We start from the raw sequence: 13,048 nt of genomic DNA, 5'->3' as shown, positions 1-13,048 counted from the left end.
AAGATACTGCGTTCTATTGTAGTATTACTGTCTACACCTAAACCACGGTTTCAATGAAGAAGTGCAGTATCTCACGTGATATGCTGCGTTTTTGGCTTGTACGACGTAACCTCTTAAAACAAAAAAGCGAAGTAGGCTATAATCGTTTTTTATTCTGAAACGGGACAAAGTTGGACCAAATTTTTTTGACACAAGATTCGATGGTGATGGTAAGTATTCATGAAAATGGTAACATTTGTGAATGGGCCGTAGGAATTCTGGAAAGAAGCGACAAAAAATATTACACAGTGCACAGTGCACCTTTAAATTGAAAATATGCATACTATTGGCCCCTGAGAAAAGTCAGTCCACGGGGACAGGCCCTGTATGTCAGAACACCGCCTGCTGGGTCTATGATTCTTATGGTCGCCGCTGAAACAAGGGAAATTTAATCCACTAAACATCCTGGCTAGCGTACGGTACAACTATTGCACGATCATGCAGGGAAGCCAACAGGGACGTACAAAGGGGTCAGTTGCCCTGGGCCCTTGGAAGGAGAGGCCACAGAAGTGGGTCCCCATTACATTGTGTGCATCATGGAGTGGAGGCGGTGGCTTTAAGATGACTATGTCCCAGGCCTGGCCAACGCTGTCAGCGGCACTGCTAACATGGTAATTATACTCCCTCACACAGCTTTCAGTGAGATATACACACATCATCAGCATCAGCAGCTAACCAAATACACAACAAACAAACAGGCAAACACCTCGCCAACCATGTGTGTGTGTGTGGGCACGGGAGTCAGGAGTGTTTGCACGACACAAGGGTTATTTAATCTACTAACTAATTCACTGTGTGCAGTGTGTTAGCCAAGCTGGCGCTGCCTCAAAAGCCGCGCTTATAAGCTTAATATTGTTTTGGGATTTGTTTTGCTATTTGTTTCCGTACGTACGTAGTACAGGGTTCCCACTCCATGTCAAACAAAAAAATCCATTACTTTTCCATGACCATAAAACAGAATTTCCATGAGCTCTCGTAAAACTAAATGCCCAAAAAAACAACGATGAGAAGAAGACATTCAGCGCTGTGGTCATCAATTTGTCATAACCAGTCTTTCAAGTTGCCATTTTCAGTCAACTCTCTCCTGCATTTGCCTGAATGGAAAGTATCTTGATGTTTTCTGATTCTCTAATGTATATAAGGGAATATCATGGAATTTTAACAGTATTGCGTTTTTGTTTCCTCTAAAATACTTACCGCAACATTAGAGAATCAGAAAACATCAAGAAACTTTCCATTCAGGCAAATGCAGGAGAGAGTTGACTGAAAATGGCAACTTGAAAATCTCAAGACAAACAAATGAAGATATTAGTAACAAAGCATTTGTGATAGCAATCATTTTCTGGAAGAAAGTGAGTATTATCTGACAGAATTGAAGGGGTGCCAATACTTTCGGCCAGCACTGTATGTATACCAGTGGGTCATGGAATTCCTGGAACCCTGCTAATATTTATCATCAAAAAATTGAAGAGCAGGAAACTGTGGCACTCCGTTTTCTTATTTTTTAATAGTACAACGGCAAATAGACTCAAATAGACTGAGTCTATTTGCCGTTGTACTATTAAAAAATAAGAAAACGGAGTGCCACAGTTTCCTGCTCTTCAATTTTTTGATGTCAACTTTATCCACACACTGTTAGAGCACCCGTGTCAAAAGATCTGGATCCACGCAGCGCTTCTGTTTTCCCTTTTTCCCTGCTAATATTTATTTGGTTTAATTATTTGGTTTAATATTTTTTGGCTTAATTTCTTTCAGTACACTTAAAGTGAACTGTACTAACGTCAGCCTGGTACCGCCCCAACCTCATATTTTCATTCGCACAGAGGTCCTGGAACGGAGCACTGGGAAGAAGTGAACTCAGTTGCACTTTGAAATGTGCACTTGATTTTATCCAGCCCCTAATGTTTGGTCATGACATGTAATCTGCTTCTGTGCAACACCTCATCAATGCTGAATTTGAATTATCCCATCATTTCTTTGTTTTATTTCAATTTATTTACTTCTGCTTATGCAACTCCACTTAAAGCTGTGACATGCCTCGACCAAAATGGTTTTCATTTAGCCATGATTGGTTCAAGGCCAACTCAATGAGGCTATACTAAGTACTTGTATTTGTTCAACCAACCTGGCAGTCTGGCACAGTGTTGCCAGATTGGGCGGGTGCCCGCCCAATTGGGCTACTTTTGACAAGTGTCTGCGTGTAAAAACGGGAATAATTGGCCATTTGGCGTTTTTTTCAGCTGTTTTGGGCCCAAAGAAGTCAATGTAATTTGTTGCATTTGGGCGGAATTTAGCGCATTTTGGCGGTTTTTGAGAGCATTTTGGGCGGGATTTGGTCAGACACATCTGGCAACACTGGTCTGGCAAGAAGCCAAACTCAGCAAATAGAGTGAAACTAATGGAAATGGTTTTGTCCACCTGGCCCACTCTACCCAGTTCAGTCAACTTCCTGTCACATGATAATTAGGCTTCCATTTGACTTTCAGTGACAGACCTATACATACATTAATCACTGCTTCCCCTTCACATAAAGAAAAACAACGGAGCACCTTGCTTGCACAGCTGTGGAAGTGTGAGGACTGCAGTAATTACCATGATAATTACAAAGGCAGCAGATTTATGAGTTTATAGCCTTTCGACTCGTAAATGCGACCTTATAGCCCAAAATATATGATTACATTACCATATTCATTGCCATATGTTCAGCCAGAGTGTTTAACGTGGATACGTTTTTCGTTGCTGACTTTGTGACAGAGGAGGGATACAGTAGAGAGAGAGAGAGAGAGAGAGAGAGAGAGAGAGAGAGAGAGAGAGAGAGAGAGATAGAGATGAAAAGATCATACTGGCAATTTTCAATGGTCTCCTTTTCTCCACCTGCACTGTTAAAGGAGAATTTGGGCCAATTTCAGCAGGCAATTGTACTTTACAGCTGTACCCTTGACTTGTCAGTACGGTACCTGAAGACACCAAAACGGTCTTTTTTCTTTCTTTTTTTTTCAGCTGTTTTGTAAGCAGGCCTATGCCCCCATTAGCGGGCCAGAATCTCAGAAAAGGGCTGAACAATACAATACCACGTCTTCAAGTACTGACAAGTCAAGGGTAGTGCGAGCAATACAACTGCAATGTCGAAAATTGGACGGAATTGACCTGGGGTTGCTGGGGTCGGTGAGCCGGTTTGGGAGAAGAAGAGCCTGTGAAATTGGATTAAATGGCCGGCGGTTGTGCTCCAAAGTAGACCACGGAGTAAAAAAAAAAAAGACACCTTTTTTCTTCCCTCTTTTTTTTTTTTTTCTACAACAGGCGACAGTCACTGGAAGGCGATCCGGGACAATGCCTCCTGACCCCATTTAGAATTAGCCTTGAAATTAAAAATTGTAATGATCCCTTTCTTTTCCTTCCCTTCCTTATTCTTTTATTCTCTCTCTCAAACAGTATGTGTATCATTACATGTCTTGCAGACAAAATGGCCCAGTGTCCAGCGTACAGTTAGCAGGACAGACCATGTGAGATCATTGCAATAAATAAAATTCAATAATGCTTATATATTATTAATAATGCTGATATATTATATTATATTATATTATATTATATTATATTATATTATATTATATATTATACATAATCTAAAATACAGTATATATGGCTATGTGAGTGTTTTCTTGTAGTAGACATAGCATATTTGCAGCGCAGCTGGTGACATTTATGCACACATTCATAGCATAGACAATCCAGCGTCTAGCCAAGGCACCATGACATTCAAATGGCCAAAGACGTATGTGTACCCCCCCCAGCAAATACTCTATAACACTAAAGGTAACAATAGTGACATTTAATTGTTTCACAGAGCTTCTCTTACAGTAAAAAAGAAAAATAATAATGTAGTAAAAAGACAGAATATATCACACACATGAAGGGTGGGTATGTTATGAAACACGTCAGTATAGATAAGAAGACATGGTTGGTATACAGTACATACAGTAAAGTGCAGTGCACTTTATTTAACGGCATACTAGATACAGTGCCCTCCACAATTATTGGCACCCCTGGTTGAGATGTGTTTTTTAGCTTCCAATTATTTTATTTTTTTTCTAAATAATATGGGACCTTAATGGAAAAAAAGAGAAAAATCCAACCTTCAATACAAGTGCATTTATTCAGTGGGGAAAAAATCCCACATAAAGAAATAATTATTTGACATCAAATAATGTGTGTCACAATTATTAGCACCCCTGGTGTTAATATTTTATACAACCCCCTTTTGCCAACAAAACAGCACCTAATCTTCTCCTATAATGTTTCACAAGATGGGAAAAGACAGAAAGAGGGATCTTCAGCCATTCCTCTTTGCAGAATCTCTCTAAATCATCCAGAGACCTGGGTCCTCTCCTCTGTACTCTCCTCTTCAGCTCACCCCACAGGTTCTCAATGGGGTTGAGGTCAGGGGACTGAGATGGCCATGGGAGGAGCTTGATTTTGTGTCTGGTGAACCATTTCTGTGTAGATTTGGCCATATGTTTAGGGTCATTGTCTTGCTGAAAGACCCAGTGACGACCCAGCTTCAGCTTTCGGGCAGAGGGCAACAGATTTTGATTTAAAATGTCCTGGTATTTCAAAGCATTCATGATGCCATGCACCCTAACAAGGTTCCCAGGGCCTTTGGAAGCGAAACAGCCCCACAGCATCACTGACCCACCCCCATACTTCACAGTGGGTATGAGGTGCTTTTCAGCATGCGCATCTTTTGTGGTACGCCAGACCCACTTAGAGTGTTTGTTGCCAAAAGCTCAATCTTGGTCTCATCTGACCAAAGCACACGGTCCCAGTTGAAGCCCCAATACCGCTTGGCCAACTCCAGACGCTTGCGTTTATGATTGTGAGTGAGGAAAGGTTTTCTCCGTGCATGCCTCCCAAACAGCTTGTTGGCGTGTAGACAGCGCCTGATGGTTGATTTGGAGACTTTGTGACCCCAGGATGCTACCATTTGTTGTAATTCTGTAACAGTGAGCTTTGGAGATCTTTTGATTTCTCTTGCCATCCTCCTCACTGTGCGTGGTGGCAAAATAAACTTGGGTCCTCGTCCAGGCTTGTTTACCACTGTTCCAGTTGTTTTGAACTTCTTAATCATTCCTCTCACAGTGGATATGGGCAGCTGCAGTTGAGTGGCAATCTTCTTGTAGCCTCTGCCTGACCTGTGAAGGTCGACGCACATCTGCCTCACTTGTATGCTGTGTTCCTTTGTCTTTCCCATGTTTAAGAGTGGATAAGAGAAATGGCCTCGGTGTCACGTCATATTTATACCCCAGGGAAACAGGAAGTGATGAATTACTAATTAAATGTTCCTACATACTCTGGTAAACTTTGTAAACTACTGTAGAAATGACAGAAATGCTTCAATTATATTTATTTCCTGGGAATTGTTAAGGGTGCCAATAATTGTGGCTTTAATGAAAAATAATTGTTTTTTAGTCAGGGATTTTTTTATTTTCTTACAATTCATTTGAGTTGAAGGCTACATTTTCCTACAATTTTCAGTGTGACAGTATTCTTCTGCAATAAACACTGAATTTATTTCAAGGCTTTTAACACATCTCAACCAGGGGTGCCAATAATTATGGAGGGCACTGTACTTGAATACACAGTAACTATAACTATCATTTCTTATTGGGAAGCTACTGTGGAATGCTCAAAGGAGTGTTTATAATAATTAAGTGTGCACTGGGGACATGTGTAACTGTAAAATGATACTGGACAGTGACTGTAGTAACTCTTGAGTGTTTATAAAAAAATAAATATGTATCTACAGTGAGGCTGTACCTGGTGTGTGTGTGTGTGTGTGTGTGTGTGTGTGTGTGTGTGTGTGTGTGTGTGTGTGTGTGTGTGTGTGTGTGTGTGTGTGTGTGTGTGTGTGTGTGTGTGTGTGTGTGTTCAGGTCACTAGACTCTCCGTGGTCTTGATCTGCTCCTGGTATTGTGTGTGAAAGGCCTGGGCCAGGCAGACGAAGGGGGCGTCACAGTTCTCCATCTCTTTCTGAAACACATGCACACACACACATGAATACAATACATGCATTGCACACATACACGCACGCACGCACGCACGCACGCAATACATAGACATGGACCTAAAAAAAATTCTCACACATAGACGCACAGATTCACAGGCATATAGTCAAAAGAAATTTGACCCCACACACACGCACACTCACACACACATTCCCATCCAGTGACTCCCTGACAGACACACACACACACACACACACACACACACACACACACCGGTGGGAAAGCACTTTGCACACAACGAGAGTGAGTGAGACATATCTCTCTCTCTCTCTCTCTCTCTCTCTCTCTCTCTCTCTCTCTCTCTCTCTCTCTCTCTCTCTCTCTCTCTCTCTCTCTCGGAGCCCTGCCAGGCCAGCCATCATCCCCGGCCGTGAAATCAGGACTCAAAGCCGCCGCAGTGCCACCGTGACTGGGCAGGTAAGGCACCATGACCACCCCCCTGATAAGAGAAGGCCGCTGTACCTGGAGCAGCACAGGGGCACAGCCACTCACTAAGCAGAGGCAGACTCGATGGAGAACAGTCAAAAGTCATGCCAGCAGTGTTTGGCAGATGTGTCTGATCAAATCCCACCCAAAATGTGCGCAAAAAAGCCGGAGCCTGGAGCCGCTAAATTCCGCCCAATTTTAACAAATTGCATTGATTTCTATGGGCATAAAACTGCAGAAAAAACGCCAAATGGCCGATTATTCCCGTTTACCTGCAGACTGCTATTCCAAGCAGCCTGATTGGGTGGGTAACCGCCCAATCTGGCAACACTGCCTGCCAGATATTCAGACATTTGCCTTTTCCTCATCACACAGGCTTACCTCGCTCATTTGTAAGGCTGTAACGATATTGTATCGAACTGAGAAATCACGATACGCACGTGGTGCAAGAAGACAGCATCATGATCCATTGTTTCAAAATTCTGTTACCCTTCAGTCCATAAAACAACCACATGATATGAAGTGATAGCAGAGATTATTTTAATTCTATTCTATTCATAGTAGACCATCTCTAGTGATAGTGCTTCCAAGCTTCATAATCATCATTATTTTTTTTTACTTTTTTAAGTGTTTAAGTTTTATTAGTGGGCCTTTCTAACCTATCCTACCTATACATGATCATAGCCTTTATTTATTATCTCATTTGATAATGTTGGCAATTATAATGTGACGTCCCCCTGTGCCCCCTTCAGGCCCAGGCCTGCCAGTGCACGGGTAGCTTGATGGGGTAGCCTAATTGGTTAATGGATGAAAAGGTATAGGGCTTCCGCACACCAGCTCCGACAAAGTGCTGAGCACTGCTCAGCTAAAATCGATTCCATTGTTTTCAATAGAACCACGCACACTGGCACCAATGTCCGCAGACATTTGCCGATGTCGGATAGCAATTAGAGACAAGTTCTATTTTGTCTGCGCCGCCCATTGACTATCAATGCAATGTTCGTGTGAAATTGGGTTTGGGGGTCCGAATTCTGTCGGAAGCAAAAGTGCACCGCTGTGCTGTCGGAGCCAGTGTGCGGCCGGCCATAGTCCTCCTCTCTTCTCTGCTCTGTAGGCACTCTGACCTCACTCACCACTGGCTCTGTTTCATTATCTCCTTCACTCTATACCCTACCCTCACTCTTTGTTTCTTTCTTTGCAGCTCAACCACTGATACTGAGTGACGCACTAGAGTATGGCAGCCCGACGGGCCTGGTCGGAATCCGACGAGCCGGGCCGGACTCGGACAAAAAATATATATCACTGATCCTTGAAAGTTTGGCAAAAACATGTCCCTGCAGTAAAATATTAATTCTGTTGAAAATCAACTAAATTTTCACAAACAAAATGAACCCAGGTAATGGCCAAGGGGTCTGTCACACGAATACACAGTTGTTTGAAATATTTAAGTGTAATTTTATTACTTTTCATGGCTATAAACCTGTCCACACCCTGTAAAAACGCCTGTCCCAAGGACTGGCATCATCATTTCAATTGACTTAAAATACAAAAATCACTAACAGAATTGAACAATATCACCATGATGTGGAAGACCATATTAAAGTGGTTCTACAGATGTGCACATAGTGGATGTAAAACAATATTTACTATTATTTACTAATTGCTCAAAATGTGTCCAGCATATTGGTCACCACCGTCAGATTTTTTCTAAAAGACAATAAAATCAGGTATGCACAAGGTAATTTTCATTACTGAGGAACCCTTTTCAAACCTTTAGCTCTACTGCATACTTCACCATCACTGAAGCTCCTGTAAGTTTACTATTTTGTCCTCAATTTGTTAATTTGTTTGGACACTGGTACTGTCCCAACCATAAGGGGTTTTAATAGTATTGTATTACATTAATGTTAATAAATATACTTTTTTTCAGAAAAGGTATGAAGCACCCAAGAAACAGAGCGAAAATGAAATGGCTAATGTGAACAAACAATGCATAATATTTAAAAGAGTGTTTTTTTGTCTCACACCGTCAGATGTCACCACCGTCAGATTTTGTTCTGCTCATCATGTTGTTCCATATATTATTAAATTGTGCTGGTTAATGAAACATTACTAGGCATGTTAGTAATAATTGTGATCCAAAATGATACTCTAGCCCAGGGGTGGCCAACCAGTCGGAGACCAAGAGCCACATTTTGTAATGTGTCACAGCAAAGAGCCACATCGGCACACACACATCACGCGGGCATATAAACATGCGCACACCCACCAACCTGGGCATCACCCATCCTTCTCGCACCACAGACCAGCATACACAACAACACATGGGCATGAACATTAACCATCTCTTCCTCACACACACACTCACACACACACACACACACACACACGGAAAGTGTCAGATTGATGTTACACTCCAACGTAATGGCCTGCCTACAAGACAATCCTGAATAGCCTATAAGATGACTACCCCCCCTCCCTTTTTTTTTACTTCTTCAATTTTTTTGGGGGAAAAGTTTTTTTCAAGATAAAAATGTTGTTACATAAAAAGACAAGGGTAGGCCTACACAGGTAGGCCTACACCGGTCACATTTTAATAAAACACCTTTTAAAACACAGCATAATTTCCATGAGCACTCTTTATATCAGAGCACCAAGATAGTAGCGTGGCACAAAGATTCTCCGCCTCTCTTAGCTCATTTGGGGGTTAGGCGCACATAGGCACTGCTTTCTTGCGCACAGATTATCATTGGATGTTTGACGACGACAGCATCCAAAACTTAACTATTTGGTTCATCAAATCGCCGTTCATTTTCCACATTAATGTTTCAGCGGGTGCTGACAGGGGGCCATGGGGAAAAACAAAGTTTTCTTTTTGAGACTAAACTGAGCGCGAACAAACGACAAGTCGATTGAACTTGTTTCCCACCTTCACGCTTTGACAATGGCTGATAGACCACCGCCGACATTCACAGCGAAAACCAGGAAAGAACATTATTTTTGGCTCTATTTTTTGTATAGCCCGCGAAAATAAGTCGATTTTAAACCAAAAACACAATGTCACATTCGGGTCAATAGCCATGAACACTCCTTCTAACAGAGCGCAGAGATGGCTACGCAGCACAGAGATTCTCGGCGCATCTCTGCTCCAGACAGACGCATCTCTCTTGAGTAGATAATCATTTGCACATGTATTGCCGCCATATCCGAGCAATAGAATCCACATATGGACAGTAGTACATTTTCTTGACCTTATTGAGAGTTGTAATTGCCTTGAGGAGTGATGGCCAAATCTTTCAGGTTAAAACATTCTTCCGCTATTCTGTCTAGTCAGCGAAAGACGCGGTCACTTTTTAAAGCGCTATTTTTAGACCATGCTTAAATCACGTTTTGTATTTGGGCCGATGCAATAACAAATGTCACACATCTAGGTGATCATTCAGGACACATTCAGGCAAGGCCTACTACAGTAGTACCAAGACCACAGGGCACTTATTTGCCATAGTTCTAATCAACTTTGTGTGCGCAATTACAATGCATATTGCCTATGGGACATGAACACAAACTTGGACATGAACGCAAGAGCCGCAAGACACCAGGCAAAGAGCCGCATGCGGCTCGAGAGCCGCGGGTTAGCCACCTATGCTCTAGCCACCACTGAGGTGCATTTGGAGGTTTTTTTGTCAGAAAACCTGACGGTGGTGACATCTGATGGAGTTCACCAAAAAACCCATGTTTTACGTGTTTTTGACATGTTTTAAGAATATGCATACAATAAGTATCTACAGTTATGTTGAATTGTTAAAGTAATTCACTTTAATACAGTACACATGTGTTTTTACTTCTAATTCTGTCTGCCGCTGTTGACAAAACAAGAAAGAGCCCATTTTATGAAAAATGTTAAACATGGGGAGCTTGGCCAATGCATTCCCTGCACAGCCAAGACCTACATCTATGATAATACACCTCTTTATTTTGGATTTGAACAACTTAAAAGCTGTTTTTACCACATTTTCAACAACCAGTGGCTTACTTCCTAGATAATCTAACTAATGAAGTAAAAACACATGCTCATACTGTGCACACACAAAAATAAAGTGTTTATGCAAGATGCCATTGACTTGAGAGGGCTATTTATTTTGCAAAATGCAGGTACTAATTAGGCCACTTTCACCACTCTCAGATTACTGTCACCACCGTCAGTTCTTAAGTCACCACCGTAAGAAGGAGTTTTGGACATTTTAAAGGAATGTGCTTAAAACATTTTCCTTAGGAGTTGTTGAAATATCAAAGTAATAGCCAATTTAAGCCTGCACGAATATTTGTGAAATTACAAAAAATTGTTTGTTGTATTTAGGCGTTAAGTAAGCATCGTATGACGGTACATATTTTAAAATTAGAACACATGAAACAGTATTAAAATAGAACAAAAGTGAATTTTCAACATTTAAAGGCATACTGTATGTGTGAACCAAAAAATACACATAATCACTTAAAAACTCCAGATACATATGCAACCAAATCAATACAATTTTAATAACTTTTAATTGTGTCTGACGGTGTTGACAAAAAACAAGGTATGATCGGAGAAAAGCCTGATTTCTGAAAAAAATACATAATGGGGAGATTGGCCTTGTGCATTTCTGAAAAGCCAAGACCTTAGTCTACGAGGATATACCATATCATTTTGTAATTCACTTTGTTTTTTTCTGTCAACATTACAACCTGTTTTAGCCATTTTCTCAAGAATCAGTAGTCCGGCAGCCAAAAGCCAAATATCAGCTGAACCCAGTTTCGTCTGATAAAGTTTTTTTCTTTGCAGTTTGTGGTTGCTTAAGGTGATCCTATTAAGATTCCAGACGATGCCCGGTGATATCCCTTGAGCATTTTCAGATATTGAGCCTTTTATGCTTGATGTGCTGCAGCCATAGATTACAACAGTGTTTGGCTCCCAATTCATGTTATGCTGACCAAATACCCTATACCATACTAATTTTGTGTTTGTTTACATGGTAGGATGTGTATAAGAACAGGTGGTGAGGTATGGACATCAGTGGGGGTGGGGTCATGCATGTTTGGGGGCGGGGCATTCACCCAAAAAGCCTGATTTTCCAAGTCGGAGACACAAAGGCCAACATTTCGCCAAACGTGGCTTTATATCTCATAGTGGGTTGTTTGGTTTTGCTGTTTGTAGTTGTCCAACACTTACCCATCAGGATAAGAGTGGGTGATGTGCCAATTTCAGATATTAACCCTTTCATGTTGATTTCGCTGCATCCATAGCCCGCAAGCTTTTGACAGCTTCATAACTGCACTATGATTAACCATAGAGCATTCTGGGTGGTAGGCCTGCCACATCAAAGTGGAGAAAGTGTCCTCGTACCAAATACATTTTAGACAATTACATAACTAGCTGTTTGTCAAGCAGAAATATGTAACATTTAGGCGAATATTGGTGGTGTCAGCTCAGACATACCCAGAAAGGATTACTAATTCAACACAGAATTTCACCATTTCATACATTGCTATTTACTCTTCCTGTGCTGTTGTAACACAAAATAAAAATTTTAAGTAATAATTACATAATTTTTGGCTGATTATTTGTTTGCCTACAAAGTACATAATTTCAGTGGTGGTCGTATTAACATGGAAAGAGATAAAATTAAAAAATATAAATCCACAAAATGACATTGTAATTGACCTTTTACCAGCCCATGCCATATCAGGGTGTGACACTGCGCCATCCTATTTTGGTATTGGTAAAGGCTTTGTTATCAAGACATCAATTGGTAATGACATTAAATGTGCTGGCACCATTCCAACAACTTTCCAGTGAGGCCACTAACTTTGTGTCGGCATGTTATGGCATTCCAGACAGTATCAGCATGTCACATACAAGGTTGGTGGTATGGGGGAAAAAGAATGGGAAAGGTCATTTATCTTCACCTAACCTGGCTGCTCTTCCACCAACAACAGAGGCATTTCTTGAGAATGTGAAAAGGGCTCATTTTCAAGCAATATTGTGGAGGACATTGGTTCACACTCCACCTGAACTATCTCCTGAAGCATTTGGATGGAAGAAAGACCCATGCAACAAAGCACTGATACCAATAAGTGTTCCAGAAAATGTCAAAGTGGCACCAGACTACATTTTACAGATGATCAGATGTGATTGCAAGAGTAAAAGCCCCTGCAATTCTAAGAAATGTAGCTGTACAGTGTGCCTTGCACCATTTTCTGTGCATGTTTTCGTCTGGGATGCTGCCGAACCAATGTTGTGTGAGCTTTACTGTGTGTGTGTGTGTGTGTGTGTGTGTGTGTGTGTGTGTGTGTGTGTGTGTGTGTGTGTGTGTGTGTGTGTGTGTGTGTGTGTGTGTGTGTTTGTGTGCGCGTGTGTGTAGTGTATATAATGTAGGCTATAGGTGTTTTAGGTGTTAAGGACTCTGTATGTTGNATAGGTGCAGACAGGTCATGTACATGTCTTATTTGATGGCTTTATGGACTTTTAAGTGATCATTTAA

General features: G+C 41.3%; 1 protein-coding gene across 1 annotated transcript in view; it reads right to left on the bottom strand.

Moving 5' to 3' along the window:
* Nucleotides 1-5,669: 5,669 nt before the first annotated feature.
* The window catches only part of ift27 (intraflagellar transport 27 homolog (Chlamydomonas)), a 29,448-nt gene continuing 22,069 nt past the window's right edge, over nt 5,670-13,048 (bottom strand). The window contains exon 7 of the mRNA XM_063204908.1: nt 5,670-6,066. Within this exon, the coding sequence (XP_063060978.1) occupies nt 5,965-6,066 (102 nt within the window). The 3' untranslated portion in view covers nt 5,670-5,964. The remainder of the gene's footprint in view (nt 6,067-13,048) is intronic.

Source organism: Engraulis encrasicolus, chromosome 1 (genome assembly GCF_034702125.1).
Source record: "Engraulis encrasicolus isolate BLACKSEA-1 chromosome 1, IST_EnEncr_1.0, whole genome shotgun sequence".
In the NCBI taxonomy this organism is placed as follows: Eukaryota; Metazoa; Chordata; class Actinopteri; order Clupeiformes; family Engraulidae; genus Engraulis; species Engraulis encrasicolus.
Note: the sequence above shows the minus strand (reverse complement) of the source record. Positions and strands in the feature narration are given on the sequence as shown.